The sequence below is a fragment of the Pecten maximus genome, unplaced genomic scaffold (genome assembly GCF_902652985.1).
Source record: "Pecten maximus unplaced genomic scaffold, xPecMax1.1, whole genome shotgun sequence".
In the NCBI taxonomy this organism is placed as follows: domain Eukaryota; kingdom Metazoa; phylum Mollusca; class Bivalvia; order Pectinida; family Pectinidae; genus Pecten; species Pecten maximus.
The window spans coordinates 18,394-35,379 of NW_022983042.1; the positions used below are offsets into that span (position 1 = coordinate 18,394).

Below are 16,986 nucleotides of genomic sequence, written 5' to 3' on the forward strand. Positions count from 1 at the left end.
TTGCTGGCTGCAATAGCTATGTAAACAGTTGGCATTGACCAACATCATTCAAGGTCACAGTAATCAAACGACTTGTCAAAGAACAGAAATAAAGAGAAAACATAGGTATAGCATATGAATGCGACCGTCAGATCGGTAACAGATCTGAGATCGTGTCCTAGATGTAAATTCCATGTTTTTGGTCAAATTGACTGGAATTTCAAAACATTTCTCAAGGCCCAGATTTGGTAGAATCAAACACGTTATTGATGGAAAGGTCTTTAGGTGATTTGTATAAAAATTGTCAATTTCATGGCCCAAATAGGTGCTAAAATTTACTAGAGCTTATGCAGGAAGATTGCATTTTAATGGAAATTATTATGGGTACAATATTAATCAACATAAAGATTTCTTCGTGCTGATATTGCTGAGATAAACTTTTTCAAGTAATTAGTTAGCAAAAAGTATTTAGTGCTATAATGGAACTTTAAGTGGCATATATATATGTAAGTACAACTATGAACAACTTCTGCAATTACATGGTATAATATATTTGCTGCCACTATTTTAAACTATGTTCTGTATTACTTTATTGCTCATTTCGTTGAATACATGCCTGTATGTTCTAAGAAAATAAAAAGTACATACAATCTGTTGTATGCTGTGTGAAGCACACGTAAATCTCAGGTGACTGCACAGGTAAAAAAAGACAGCTAATATGAATCATATATTCCCGCGGTTCGCAATAGAAGCGGGAATAATTTGTCTCGTATGGCACTATAGCACTCGCCGTGCGGCCATGTATGTAGTCACGTGTGTTGGGCCGGTGATAGCCGCGTGGACCACTAGAGTGTCATTTTTCTAGTCGCCTACCACTTTTTTTTTTTTTTTTTTTGCAAAATTAGATATTGATTCATATATATTAAGGTACACTTGTAGTAACGGGTTTGATGTGGAATACTTTTTCGGTAATTTTCACCGGGTTTTCGTGGATAGGGACGTGTTTATTTTATGGCTTTTCTTTTATCGAGCACAGTATGTAGTACGACAGTGGTCCAATCTGTCAGCCGGGAGAAATCGGGCTTGGTTGGGTCCAGATATTAGTCCCTGACTTTGGACACAGGTTTCCGAATCAAGGACCCGGTTTTTCCTGGGCGTGCAAGATCGGCTACATTCTGTACAGAATTTTTGTCAAGTCTTGCAAAGTTTTGTCCTTTGTTTTATGTGCATCTACATGTGTGTTTTGTATAACATTTAATATTATGCTGATTGAATGTCTACCACCACTATGTCCCTTCGGCGTGCTAGCGGCAAATTGGATATGTGCGTTCGAGTTATTTATTATGTGCTAAGTGGAGAGAGACGCCGTATATAATAGCCCTTCCATTGTTTCCTGAAATATACACCTGCCTATTATTAAAAAAAAAATGTTGGCCTTCAGAGAAAAACCCATCACATTTATGCAGCTCGCACACGGGAGATGACATCCTGAAATGCCTATAGCTGTTGGTAGGACGTTAAACAATCCATTACCAAACTAGAGAGTCATGATATTGATTTCTTGATGAACTATAGGATTCCTTCATGGTTTCCTTTAGGTACATATGTGACCGAAGTCTGTGTTGAGGATGACAACGAGGTCCTACTGGATAATCATCACGGAACAAATCTCATCATCTGTATGGAATAAGAAGAAATGTCTGAATGACGGTAATTAGTTCAGGATAATATTTCAAAGAGCCAGGTGTATGAACCTGTCAATGGTGTTCCGTGTCAAACATCTGGCTAACAATCAATATTCATTTATGTAGTGCTGCCGCAGGTGTTACATGTTATCGATAATTGTTGTACATTGTTGTACGTTGTACATTGTTGTACGTTGTACATTGTTGTACATTGTTTGTTGTATATGATACTTGATTGACGTCGTTTGTTCACCCCTCGGTGATTCATTGGTTGTGAGGTTTGCGGGTGGACTGTAAGTCCCCGAGATTCGTCGTAACTCCGATGATACGTTTCTGAATCTCTGACGAATAGAGACACTGATTCAGAAGACACTATTTCACTTGACCCTTTTCATTTATCCAATGAAAAAATATATGAAGTTTTACAGTGATCTTAACATCTGTTTTGACTCTGTGAACATCTTTGTGGTGCAATTTCATATTCATTATTACGAATACACACCAGAGAATGTTGATATTATGTCGATATATCACAATTAGAAATAAATCGCATCGAAAACAATTATTTCAAATTTTGTACAAACTGGTCGTTTGAAATAGGAACACTAAACAACATTGTCAACTTCAGTTAACTGTATAGTTTACTGAACATTATCTTGGAACATCCCAGACTATATTATTTGAATACCACTCCTCCTAACCAGAAACATATATATAGATATGTCCTAACATTACAATTCCCTTTACATCAGATAACAGATGAGCAGACCGAGTCTGGCAAAAAGAAAAGATATCGTTTCATCCATGTCAATTATAAACAAGTTTGATTAAATGTTCACGGATTTGCAGAGATGATGTAATTTGATTTGAACTTTGCTTAATTCTGTGATGAAGTTGATGGGTAATATAACTTTTTAACTGCTGATATCGTACTGTTGCTGCCGAGTTGTGTTAATCAACACAGAATCCAGTTCCTTGTCGTCGTGCTTCGGTTGACAAACAGCCATGCGGCTCAAAATAATGTAGAGTAATGATAGCTTTGTTTTGTCGCAATTCTTCTTAAATTGAAATGAATTTGGTGTGTCTTGACGTGCTGAACAAGATTCGTTTATTGTTAATGCTTCCTCTATATTTTCGTTGATACATTCTCTCTAAAGGCCTCGGGAGTAAGTGATGGATGAAATCATTAATCCACAAAGGAGAACATTTCTGGGTAGAAGCATGTTATCGTTGTAGGTAATAAACGTTATCCACTTTAGTCGCTGTAGGTAGTAAACGTTATCCACTTTAGTCGCTGTAGTCAGTAAACGTTATGCACTTTAGTCGCTGTAGGTAGTTAACGTTATCCACTTTAGTCGCTGGAGGTAGTTAACGTTATCCACTTTTGTCGCTGTAGGTAGTAAACGTTAACCACTTTAGTCGCTGTAGGTAGTAAACGTTAACCACTTTAGTCGCTGTAGGTAGTAAACGTTATCCATAGTCGCTGTAGGTAGTAAACGTTATCCACTTTAGTCGCTGTAAGTAGTAAACGTTATCCACTTTAGTCGATGTAGGTAGTAAACGTTATCCACTTTAGTCGATGTAGTCAGTAAACGTTATCCACTTTAGTCGCTGTAGGTAGTAAATGTTATCCACTTTAGTCGCTGTAGGTAGTAAACGTTATCCACTTTAGTCGATGTAGTCAGTAAACGTTATCCACTTTAGTCGCTGTAGGTAGTAAACGTTATCCACTTTAGTCGATGTAGTCAGTAAACGTTATCCACTTTAGTCGCTGTAGGTAGTAAACGTTATCCACTTTAGTCGCTGTAGGTAGTAAACGTTATCCACTTTAGTCGATGTAGTCAGTAAACGTTATCCACTTTAGTCGCTGTAGGTAGTAAACGTTATCCACTTTAGTCGATGTAGTCAGTAAACGTTATGCACTTTTGTCGCTGTAGGTAGTAAATGTTAACCACTTTAGTCAGTGTAGGTAGTAAACGTTATCCATAGTCGCTGTAGGTAGTTAACGTTATCCACTTTAGTCGCTGTAGGTAGTAAACGTTATGCACTTTTGTCGCTGTACGTAGTTAACGTTATCCATAGTCGCTGTAGGTAGTTAACGTTATCCACTTTAGTCGCTGTAGGTAGTAAACGTTATGCACTTTTGTCGCTGTACGTAGTTAACGTTATCCACTTTAGTCGCTGTAGGTAGTAAACGTTATCCACTTTAGTCGCCGTAGGTAGTAAACGTTATCCACTTTAGTCGCTGTAGGTAGTAAACGTTAACCACTTTAGTCGCTGTAGGTAGTAAACGTTAACCACTTTAGTCGCTGTAGGTAGTAAACGTTAACCACTTTAGTCGCTGTAGGTAGTAAACGTTATCCACTTAAGTCGCTGTAGGTAGTAAACGTTATCCACTTTAGTCGCTGTAGGTAGTAAACGTTATCCACTTTAGTCGCTGTAGGTAGTAAACGTTATGCACTTTTGTCGCTGTAGGTAGTTAACGTTATCCACTTTAGTCGCTGTAGGTAGTAAACGTTATGCACTTTAGTCGCTGTAGGTAGTAAACGTTATGCACTTTTGTCGCTGTAGGTAGTAAACGTTATCCACTTTAGTCGTTGTAGGTAGTAAACGTTATCCACTTTAGTCGCTGTAGGTAGTAAACGTTATCCATAGTCGCTGAAGGTAGTGAACGTTATCCACTTTTGTCGCTGTAGGTAGTTAAAGGTTATCCACTTTAGTCGCTGTAGGTAGTAAACGTTATCCACTTTAGTCGCTGTAGGTAGTAAACGTTATCCACTTTAGTCGCTGTAGGTAGTGAACGTTATCCACTTTAGTCGCTGTAGGTAGTAAACGTTATCCACTTAAGTGGCTGTAGGTAGTAAACGTTATCCACTTTAGTGGCTGTAGGTAGTAAACGTTATCCACTTTAGTCGCTGTAGGTAGTAAACGTTATCCACTTTAGTCGCTGTAGGTAGTAAACGTTATCCACTTTAGTCGCTGTAGGTAGTGAACGTTATCCACTTTAGTCGCTGTAGGTAGTAAACGTTATCCACTTAAGTGGCTGTAGGTAGTAAACGTTATCCACTTTAGTGGCTGTAGGTAGTAAACGTTATCCACTTTAGTCGCTGTAGGTAGTTAACGTTATCCACTTTAGTGGCTGTAGGTAGTTAACGTTATCCACTTTAGCCGCTGTAGGTAGGTAGTAAACGTTATCCACTTTAGTCGCTGTAGGTAGTAAACGTTATCCACTTTTGTCGCTGTAGGTAGTAAACGTTATCCACTTTAGTCGCTGTAGGTAGTAAACGTTATCCACTTTAGTCGCTGTAGGTAGTAAACGTTATCCACTTTAGTCGCTGTAGGTAGTAAACGTTATCCACTTTAGTCAGTGTAGGTAGTAAACGTTATCCACTTTAGTCGCTGTAGGTAGTAAACGTTATCCACTTTAGTGGCTGTAGGTAGTAAACGTTATCCACTTTAGTCGCTGTAGGTAGTAAACGTTATCCACTTTTGTCGCTGTAGGTAGTAAACGTTATCCACTTTAGTCGCTGTAGGTAGTAAACGTTATCCACTCTAGTCAGTGTAGGTAGTAAACGTTATCCACTTTAGTCGCTGTAGGTAGTAAACGTTATCCACTTTAGTCGCTGTAGGTAGTAAACGTTATCCACTTTAGTCGATGTAGGCAGTAAACAATATCCATAGTCACTGTAGGTAGTAAACGTTATCCACTTTAGTCGCTGTAGGTAGTAAACGTTATCCACTTTAGTCGCTGTAGGTAGTAAACGTTATCCACTTTAGTCGCTGTAGGTAGTAAACGTTATCCACTTTAGTCGCTGTAGGTAGTAAACGTTATCCACTTTAGTCGCTGTAGGTAGTAAACGTTATCCACTTTAGTCGCTGTAGGTAGTAAACGTTATCCACTTTAGTCGCTGTAGGTAGTAAACGTTATCCACTTTAGTCAGTGTAGGTAGTAAACGTTATCCACTTTAGTCGCTGTAGGTAGTAAACGTTATCCACTTTAGTGGCTGTAGGTAGTAAACGTTATCCACTTTAGTCGCTGTAGGTAGTAAACGTTATCCACTTTTGTCGCTGTAGGTAGTAAACGTTATCCACTTTAGTCGCTGTAGGTAGTAAACGTTATCCACTCTAGTCAGTGTAGGTAGTAAACGTTATCCACTTTAGTCGCTGTAGGTAGTAAACGTTATCCACTTTAGTCGCTGTAGGTAGTAAACGTTATCCACTTTAGTCGATGTAGGCAGTAAACAATATCCATAGTCACTGTAGGTAGTAAACGTTATCCACTTTTGTCGCTGTAGGTAGTAAACATTATCCACTTTAGTCGCTGTAGGTAGTAAACGTTATCCACTTAAGTCACTGTAGGTAGTAAACGTTATCCACTTTAGTCGCTGTAGGCAGTGCACGTTATCCACTTTAGTCACTGTAGGTAGTAAACGTTATCCACGTTAGTCGTTGTAGGTAGTAAACGTTATCCACGTTAGTCGCTGTAGGTAGTAAACGTTATCCACTTTAGTCACTGTAGGTAGTAAAAGTTATCCATAGTCGTTGTAGGTAGTAAAAGTTATCCACTTTAATCGCTGTAGGTAGTACACGTTATCCACTTTAATCGCTGTAGGCAGTACGTTATCCACTTTAGTCGCTGTAGGTAGTAAACGTTACCCACTTAAGTCGCTGTAGGTAGTAAACGTTATGCACTTTTGTCGCTGTACGTAGTTAACGTTATCCATAGTCGCTGTAGGTAGTTAACGTTATCCACTTTAGTCGCTGTAGGTAGTAAACGTTATGCACTTTTGTCGCTGTACGTAGTTAACGTTATCCACTTTAGTCGCTGTAGGTAGTAAACGTTATCCACTTTAGTCGCCGTAGGTAGTAAACGTTAACCACTTTAGTCGCTGTAGGTAGTAAACGTTAACCACTTTAGTCGCTGTAGGTAGTAAACGTTAACCACTTTAGTCGCTGTAGGTAGTAAACGTTATCCACTTAAGTCGCTGTAGGTAGTAAACGTTATCCACTTTAGTCGCTGTAGGTAGTAAACGTTATCCACTTTAGTCGCTGTAGGTAGTAAACGTTATGCACTTTTGTCGCTGTAGGTAGTTAACGTTATCCACTTTAGTCGCTGTAGGTAGTAAACGTTATGCACTTTAGTCTCTGTAGGTAGTAAACGTTATGCACTTTTGTCGCTGTAGGTAGTAAACGTTATCCACTTTAGTCGTTGTAGGTAGTAAACGTTATCCACTTTAGTCGCTGTAGGTAGTAAACGTTATCCATAGTCGCTGAAGGTAGTGAACGTTATCCACTTTTGTCGCTGTAGGTAGTTAAAGGTTATCCACTTTAGTCGCTGTAGGTAGTAAACGTTATCCACTTTAGTCGCTGTAGGTAGTAAACGTTATCCACTTTAGTCGCTGTAGGTAGTGAACGTTATCCACTTTAGTCGCTGTAGGTAGTAAACGTTATCCACTTAAGTGGCTGTAGGTAGTAAACGTTATCCACTTTAGTGGCTGTAGGTAGTAAACGTTATCCACTTTAGTCGCTGTAGGTAGTAAACGTTATCCACTTTAGTCGCTGTAGGTAGTAAACGTTATCCACTTTAGTCGCTGTAGGTAGTGAACGTTATCCACTTTAGTCGCTGTAGGTAGTAAACGTTATCCACTTAAGTGGCTGTAGGTAGTAAACGTTATCCACTTTAGTGGCTGTAGGTAGTAAACGTTATCCACTTTAGTCGCTGTAGGTAGTTAACGTTATCCACTTTAGTGGCTGTAGGTAGTTAACGTTATCCACTTTAGCCGCTGTAGGTAGGTAGTAAACGTTATCCACTTTAGTCGCTGTAGGTAGTAAACGTTATCCACTTTTGTCGCTGTAGGTAGTAAACGTTATCCACTTTAGTCGCTGTAGGTAGTAAACGTTATCCACTTTAGTCGCTGTAGGTAGTAAACGTTATCCACTTTAGTCGCTGTAGGTAGTAAACGTTATCCACTTTAGTCAGTGTAGGTAGTAAACGTTATCCACTTTAGTCGCTGTAGGTAGTAAACGTTATGCACTTTTGTCGCTGTAGGTAGTAAACGTTATCCACTTTAGTCGTTGTAGGTAGTAAACGTTATCCACTTTAGTCGCTGTAGGTAGTAAACGTTATCCATAGTCGCTGAAGGTAGTGAACGTTATCCACTTTAGTCGCTGTAGGTAGTTAAAGGTTATCCACTTTAGTCGCTGTAGGTAGTAAACGTTATCCACTTTAGTCGCTGTAGGTAGTAAACGTTATCCACTTTAGTCGCTGTAGGTAGTGAACGTTATCCACTTTAGTCGCTGTAGGTAGTAAACGTTATCCACTTAAGTGGCTGTAGGTAGTAAACGTTATCCACTTTAGTGGCTGTAGGTAGTAAACGTTATCCACTTTAGTGGCTGTAGGTAGTAAACGTTATCCACTTTAGTCGCTGTAGGTAGTAAACGTTATCCACTTTAGTCGCTGTAGGTAGTGAACGTTATCCACTTTAGTCGCTGTAGGTAGTAAACGTTATCCACTTAAGTGGCTGTAGGTAGTAAACGTTATCCACTTTAGTGGCTGTAGGTAGTAAACGTTATCCACTTTAGTCGCTGTAGGTAGTTAACGTTATCCACTTTAGTGGCTGTAGGTAGTTAACGTTATCCACTTTAGCCGCTGTAGGTAGGTAGTAAACGTTATCCACTTTAGTCGCTGTAGGTAGTAAACGTTATCCACTTTTGTCGCTGTAGGTAGTAAACGTTATCCACTTTAGTCGCTGTAGGTAGTAAACGTTATCCACTTTAGTCGCTGTAGGTAGTAAACGTTATCCACTTTAGTCGCTGTAGGTAGTAAACGTTATCCACTTTAGTCAGTGTAGGTAGTAAACGTTATCCACTTTAGTCGCTGTAGGTAGTAAACGTTATCCACTTTAGTGGCTGTAGGTAGTAAACGTTATCCACTTTAGTCGCTGTAGGTAGTAAACGTTATCCACTTTTGTCGCTGTAGGTAGTAAACGTTATCCACTTTAGTCGCTGTAGGTAGTAAACGTTATCCACTCTAGTCAGTGTAGGTAGTAAACGTTATCCACTTTAGTCGCTGTAGGTAGTAAACGTTATCCACTTTAGTCGCTGTAGGTAGTAAACGTTATCCACTTTAGTCGATGTAGGCAGTAAACAATATCCATAGTCACTGTAGGTAGTAAACGTTATCCACTTTAGTCGCTGTAGGTAGTAAACGTTATCCACTTTAGTCGCTGTAGGTAGTAAACGTTATCCACTTTAGTCGCTGTAGGTAGTAAACGTTATCCACTTTAGTCGCTGTAGGTAGTAAACGTTATCATCTTTAGTCGCTGTAGGTAGTAAACGTTATCCACTTTAGTCGCTGTAGGTAGTAAACGTTATCCACTTTAGTCGCTGTAGGTAGTAAACGTTATCCACTTTAGTCGCTGTAGGTAGTAAACGTTATCCACTTTAGTCAGTGTAGGTAGTAAACGTTATCCACTTTAGTCGCTGTAGGTAGTAAACGTTATCCACTTTAGTGGCTGTAGGTAGTAAACGTTATCCACTTTAGTCGCTGTAGGTAGTAAACGTTATCCACTTTTGTCGCTGTAGGTAGTAAACGTTATCCACTTTAGTCGCTGTAGGTAGTAAACGTTATCCACTCTAGTCAGTGTAGGTAGTAAACGTTATCCACTTTAGTCGCTGTAGGTAGTAAACGTTATCCACTTTAGTCGCTGTAGGTAGTAAACGTTATCCACTTTAGTCGATGTAGGCAGTAAACAATATCCATAGTCACTGTAGGTAGTAAACGTTATCCACTTTAGTCGCTGTAGGTAGTAAACATTATCCACTTTAGTCGCTGTAGGTAGTAAACGTTATCCACTTAAGTCACTGTAGGTAGTAAACGTTATCCACTTTAGTCGCTGTAGGCAGTGCACGTTATCCACTTTAGTCACTGTAGGTAGTAAACGTTATCCACGTTAGTCGTTGTAGGTAGTAAACGTTATCCACGTTAGTCGCTGTAGGTAGTAAACGTTATCCACTTTAGTCACTGTAGGTAGTAAAAGTTATCCATAGTCGTTGTAGGTAGTAAAAGTTATCCACTTTAATCGCTGTAGGTAGTACACGTTATCCACTTTAATCGCTGTAGGCAGTACGTTATCCACTTTAGTCGCTGTAGGTAGTAAACGTTACCCACTTAAGTCGCTGTAGGTAGTAAACGTTATGCACTTTTGTCGCTGTACGTAGTTAACGTTATCCATAGTCGCTGTAGGTAGTTAACGTTATCCACTTTAGTCGCTGTAGGTAGTAAACGTTATGCACTTTTGTCGCTGTACGTAGTTAACGTTATCCACTTTAGTCGCTGTAGGTAGTAAACGTTATCCACTTTAGTCGCCGTAGGTAGTAAACGTTAACCACTTTAGTCGCTGTAGGTAGTAAACGTTAACCACTTTAGTCGCTGTAGGTAGTAAACGTTAACCACTTTAGTCGCTGTAGGTAGTAAACGTTATCCACTTAAGTCGCTGTAGGTAGTAAACGTTATCCACTTTAGTCGCTGTAGGTAGTAAACGTTATCCACTTTAGTCGCTGTAGGTAGTAAACGTTATGCACTTTTGTCGCTGTAGGTAGTTAACGTTATCCACTTTAGTCGCTGTAGGTAGTAAACGTTATGCACTTTAGTCGCTGTAGGTAGTAAACGTTATGCACTTTTGTCGCTGTAGGTAGTAAACGTTATCCACTTTAGTCGTTGTAGGTAGTAAACGTTATCCACTTTAGTCGCTGTAGGTAGTAAACGTTATCCATAGTCGCTGAAGGTAGTGAACGTTATCCACTTTTGTCGATGTAGGTAGTTAAAGGTTATCCACTTTAGTCGCTGTAGGTAGTAAACGTTATCCACTTTAGTCGCTGTAGGTAGTAAACGTTATCCACTTTAGTCGCTGTAGGTAGTGAACGTTATCCACTTTAGTCGCTGTAGGTAGTAAACGTTATCCACTTAAGTGGCTGTAGGTAGTAAACGTTATCCACTTTAGTGGCTGTAGGTAGTAAACGTTATCCACTTTAGTCGCTGTAGGTAGTTAACGTTATCCACTTTAGTGGCTGTAGGTAGTAAATGTTAACCACTTTAGTCGCTGTAGGTAGTAAACGTTATCCACTTTAGTGGCTGTAGGTAGTAAACGTTATCCACTTTAGTCAGTGTAGGTGGAAGTAAACATTATCAATTTGAGTCGCTGTAGGTAGTAAACGTTATCCACTTAAGTCGCTGTAGGTAGTAAACGTTATCCACTAATCTGTTTGTTAGTTTGGTTGTTTATGTTTGACATCGTATTAACAGCCAAAGGAGGGCTGAAAAGATGTAAAGAATACAGGTCGATCAGGAAGGGTTGTAAAGAATACAGGTGGAACAGGGAGGGTTGTAAAGAATACAGGTGTATCAGGGAGGGTTGTAAAAAATACAGGTGGATCAGGGAGGGTTGTAAGGGATACAGGTGGATCAGGGAGGGTTGTAAACAAGAGGCCCATGGGGCCTGTATCGCCCACCTGGTTGGATTAGACCAAATGTCAAGATAATGTTCATGTTCTAATATATGGTTATGATGTGGGGAACCGAACTGCTTTAAAGAAATAACGAAGTCAAGATTCTCTAAGGGTCATAACTTTATTACTAGTAGCATTTAAAGAAATTTCCTCTATTACCCCTATGGGGCCCTGCCCCTTTGGCCCCTCAGGGGTCAGAGTTACCATTTATGCAAAATCTGTTCCTCTTCCCCCAATTATGTTTGTGACCAAATTGGGTTCAAATCCATTCATAACTTTATGACTAGTATCAATTTGAAGGAATTACCTCTATTTCTCCTATTGGGCCCTGCCATTTGGCCCCTCAAGGGTCAGAGTCACCATTTATGCAAAATTCATTCCCCTTCCCCCAAGGATGTGTCTCACCAAATTGGGTTCAAATCCCCTTGCACATGTACAATGTAGAAATATTCAAACAGTTGAAATAGATGAAGGAAAAGCTTGATATCAATATATTTTATTTATATCACATGTGTATGTACACAAAAAGCAATGGTGATGTACACATATCAGTGATGTAGTACTCATAGCTTCAATAACATTGTTCACATATATTTGAGATATCACATTCATTCTTGGAATTGAGGTTTTAATGATCCCATTTCATTTTCTTAAGTAAGAATATAAACTCAGATTTGCATCATTTCTTTTTTTTTACACAGAACGCAAAACATGCGATCTCGTAAATGTGTACCGTAATGGAAAAAAGTTAAGTGGACACTTGAGTTATTGAACATACCAGCACAAAAAGTTTAAATGAATAAAGTGGAATAATAATTGAAAAGGAAACTTCCCTATGTTGTCAAGAAACTTACAAGTTACTTAGGTATGCAGATAGCTTTAATAACCACGCTTTACTCTGAACATAAATCATATGTGTCACAGGAACGTACAAAAGACACAATATATTTAGCATCCTTTCATTATACAGTTAGATACAATAGTGCCAAAAATTAATTAAACTGCACCATACAGCTGTTTCGTTTGTCTAGAACTTGTCAGATATTTAAATTCTACAGCATATACTCAACATGTTTAAATTCTCAAGCACACTCTAACTCAACGAACTCAAGTTTAAAGAGCATATACTCAAACTCCAAAGTACATTCAAGTTGACTTATTTAAACTCTACACCTTGTATTCAACTTAATCCAACAGTAAATAAGACATACTCAACATATTTAAACTCAAAACATATCTAACATAATCACTCTTCAGCACATACTCAATAGACATACTCTTACTCTACACATTGTACTCGGCTTACTCCAACAGTTAACATCATATACACAACATTCTTCCTCCAGACATAATCTACATATTCACTTTCTTCTCGACCTTCCATGTCTCCTCTGGGAGTTCTGATTCCATCTGATCCAACATCTTGTAAACATTGGTTGATGACCCTCCCTCTCCCGGTCTTCCAAGTTGTTTCTTCCAGAGGACATGGTGGCATCTCATTCAGCTTTAATCAAATGTGAAAATAAGAATGACTGACAATCTTAACATCTAAGATCATTAACCTTACAATGATTCTTTATAATCTAAACACATCTAAAATCATTAACCTTACAATGATTCTTTATAATCTAAACATATCTAAAATCATTAATCTTACAATGATTCTTTATAATCTAAACACATCTCAAATCATTAATCTTACAATAGTTTATTCTTTATAATCTAAACACATCTAAAATCATTAATCTTACAATAGTTTATTCTTTATGATATAAACACATCTAAAATCATTATCTTACGATGTTTCATTCTTTATAATCTAAACACATCTAAAATCATTAATCTTACAATATTTTATTCTTTATGATATAAACACATCTAAAATCATTAATCTTACAATGTTTTTTTCTTTATAATCCAAACACATCTAAAATCATTAATCTAACAATATTACATTCTTTATAATCTAAACACATCTAAAATCATTATCTTACAATATTTCATTCTTTATAATCTAAACACATCTCAAATCATTAATCTTACAATAGTTTATTCTTTATAATCTAAACACATCTAAAATCATTAATCTTACAATAGTTTATTCTTTATGATATAAACACATCTAAAATCATTATCTTACGATGTTTCATTCTTTATAATCTAAACACATCTAAAATCATTCATCTTACAATATTTTATTCTTTATGATATAAACACATCTAAAATCATTAACCTTCCAATGTTTTATTCTTTATGATATAAACACATCTAAAATCATTATCTTACAATGATTCTTTATGATTAAACACATCTAAAATCATTAATCTTATAATGTTTTATTCTTTATAATCTAAACACATCTAAAATCATTAATCTTATAATGTTTTATTCTTTATAATCTAAACACATCTAAAATCATTATCTTACAATATTTCATTATTCATAATCTAAACACATCTAAAATCATTATCTTACAATATTTCATTATTTATAATCTAAACACATCTAAAATCATTAATCTTACAATGTTTTATTCTTTATAATCTAAACACATCTAAAATCATTAATCTTACAATATTTCATTATTTATAATCTAAACACATCTAAAATCATTAATCTTACAATATTACATTCTTTATAATCTAAACACATCTAAAATCATTATCTTACAATATTTCATTATTTATAATCTAAACACATCTAAAATCATTAATCTTACAATGTTTTATTCTTTATAATCTAAACACATCTAAAATCATTAATCTAACAATATTACATTCTTTATAATTCACTCTTTAATCAATCTTGGACAATGACAACTCATATCCAATTGGAGATTATTTTTGTTTTTGTAATATTTTTTTTTACATATGATGATCCAAAGACATAGTACTGGCAATTCATAAGTGGACCACAAATTAAAAGGTATATTGCAACTCCCACATATCCAAATATTTGTACATATTTGACCTTGAGGTCAAGATCCAATATACCCAATACTCCTAGTTTTATTTTAAGTAAATTTGATCTAGACCTTCGGCTATTTGACATCTCAACATCACGGTACATAATTACCATGCAAAATTTTAGAAATTTAGGCCTTCTGGTAGACTGTCTCCCAAATTAATTTGAGCGTTATAATTCGGGTCTCCAGAATATGTCTGATTCTAAGTTTCAAGCTAGGGGAGATAATCTAGTATTAAAATTTAGTGGAGCAATTCTTTACAAAAAACTTTAGGGCGGGTGGCCAGTCTAGATTTCAGGATTCAGGTATTATCTCTGGAAATGAAAGTGCTGACTGAGAGATTGACAGTGTGATAACTACATGACATCTGCCCTAGTTTTCCATGTGGGGCTCAATTAGTTGTAGCAAACCTGACCAACCAATCAAAATTATCTTATATCACATACCATAGTTTTCAGGCACTAAAAATGTTTTAAAAAATTCTAAGATGAACCAAAAATGGCTGTCTCTTAAATCTGACTTGGATTTAAAAATCATAGATCTCATTAACATGCCATCTCTTATAAGACTGTTTAGATATCATTTCCATCAACACTTCCATCAATACAGATTAGACTACAATTGTGTTGATTATTATTTACGATAACGTCACAATAAAAACATGCAGAGAAAGAAAATGTGTACCTACTTTACTTACTTTTCCTGTAGGCATACTCCAGGGCACTAGATATGGTTCTCATGTCGGTCTCTATACTACGCGCCCAATTCTCTACATCACCAAGTTCCTGTAATGAGTTCATCATTAACATAATAATGTGTTAAGAGAAAGGTTAAGTCAGAGTTTAAATTTAACTCATTATAACTAGCAAAATGTCAATTAAATTGCAGGAAATGCTAAGTAAAATTTTATCTACACTCAAGTTTTTGCTAGTATGTTTTCCCCGGTAATCTGTTCATACACCTGAAACACGAGCACAGATAGTGAAAATATGAGTGGAAAAAAGATAACATTAGAAATTATGATTTTATGACGAATGAAATGAAATCTTTCCAGTAAGTGGTGTGGTGTGATTCCTGTATTTTCTCTACTTCATTTTATATTAATGAAAACACTGCTATAGGGTTTGCTAGTTGAAAGTTTCACTTTACTGCTGGAAATTTTAGGCACTGGCAATGAAGAGCTATGTGATGAAAAAAGTTAAATTCGACCCCTGTAAGTATTCTATTGTTTTAAAATGTAGTAAACATTCCAGATATTTTACATTGTTTAAATTTTAACACATGATTTTATCAAAGATGCTACATCTCTGACAAGATTAATCATGATCGGTTGAAAACAAGAACAGACAGTTACATAGGTAGTGTTGTTATCACCATCTAAACATTTAAGCAACTTTTATATTTTAAACTCAAAACAAATAAATAATTCATTGCTTCCGAAAGAAATTCTATTGTGCTCCATCTTTGTTTTGTATTTTATTTTCAGTTTCATAGGATGTTGTTATTATCTTTTTTTTCATATGTTGTGTTGAGTAGATATTCTTGTATACCTTCATATCTACCCGCTGTGGACTATGTACCATCTTTAACCCTCAATACCTTTACATGACCCTTAATAACCTTATGTGAAATTATTTAAACAATTTTTAGAAAGAAATTTAATCAGGGGAGTTAACTAGTCAATTTTCTGGCTGTAAAGTAAAGGGAGGTAACTCTTCTTACCTTAAGTGATGTGTTGAAATCCTCTACAAGTTTCAGCCATTGGATGGTTTGTTTTGAGAACTGACCCGCGTTGGCTTGTAGTATTTTTGTCTCTGTGTCTAGCTTCTTCTGGTTGACATAAGCCTGGGCCACACTGCAATTAAAAGTTGGAGGTCAAAATTATTATAGTTCCGTGTATGCACAGACCTTCGTGTTACCAACAGTATTTACACCAAGACACATATCATAAATTGAGTAGCATCAGAATGTCGTTATATTTTGAAAACATATTGTAGTTTAAGGACCATTATAACATGTAAAAACAGAATGACTCTTATAAACATTTAAACTTTCTACAATGTGCAATTGCAAAATTGAATTTTTACATTTTCACCCCAAACAATACAAGCTGAAAATTGTGTAATTAAGTCAAATATTAAATATTTTGCTACCCAAGTAGAAATTGCATCAGTACTACCTAAAATGCAAGTTGAGCACTAACAAAATGATTTTCAAATGGCACTTAACCAAAGTAATTTGTATACCAAGCCCTAACAGGTGCCATTCTATTTATCTGTCACACAGATTGCATTTATAGTGACAATAAATACATCTGTAAGTGTTTACTTGTTAAATCCCCATGTCAAATTTGATGCACATCTTCGTGATGGAGCGATAAAGACAATTTATAACACCTTACAATATTTTTAAGTAAAGTATCAAACTAAGCCAGTACTATAGACAGGAATATCTCTCATGTAAGAGTTTGGCGTCATAAGCACTCAGGTGACATATCCCTATCCACGGAACAGGCCCATGAAAATACCATTACTCTATCTATGTGGCAGGCAGCCGGGAGAGATGGCCTTACCCTCCATTCAGATGGTCGACTAGTGCATGGGTCAAAGCCGTTGATGCTACTATGGCTTCTTTCTTCTTCTTTTCTGAAAAAGAATAGTTTTATAGTGAGATTGTTACATTGGGGGGGGGGGGGGGGGGGGATAAAGTGAATACCCACACTCCCAGACATACAAAGTGAATGACCCCCTTTACTAAGTGGGGGTATAAAAAATAGACACACACAAAGTGAATACCCCCTCTTTACTAAATGTGGGTATAAATAACAATGTACTAGTAAGATAGCCTGAT

The 16,986-nt window shown here is 36.7% G+C and overlaps 1 protein-coding gene across 1 annotated transcript; it reads right to left on the reverse strand.

Moving 5' to 3' along the window:
• Nucleotides 1–11,651: 11,651 nt before the first annotated feature.
• Nucleotides 11,652–16,781, reverse strand: LOC117321336 (biogenesis of lysosome-related organelles complex 1 subunit 1-like; the record flags this gene model as incomplete). The annotated part of the gene is made up of 4 exons (XM_033875793.1): nucleotides 11,652–12,675; nucleotides 14,825–14,921; nucleotides 15,859–15,991; nucleotides 16,709–16,781. Coding segments are annotated over 3 exons (302 nt in total), but the record flags the coding sequence as incomplete, so codon positions are not given.
• Nucleotides 16,782–16,986: the final 205 nt, after the last annotated feature.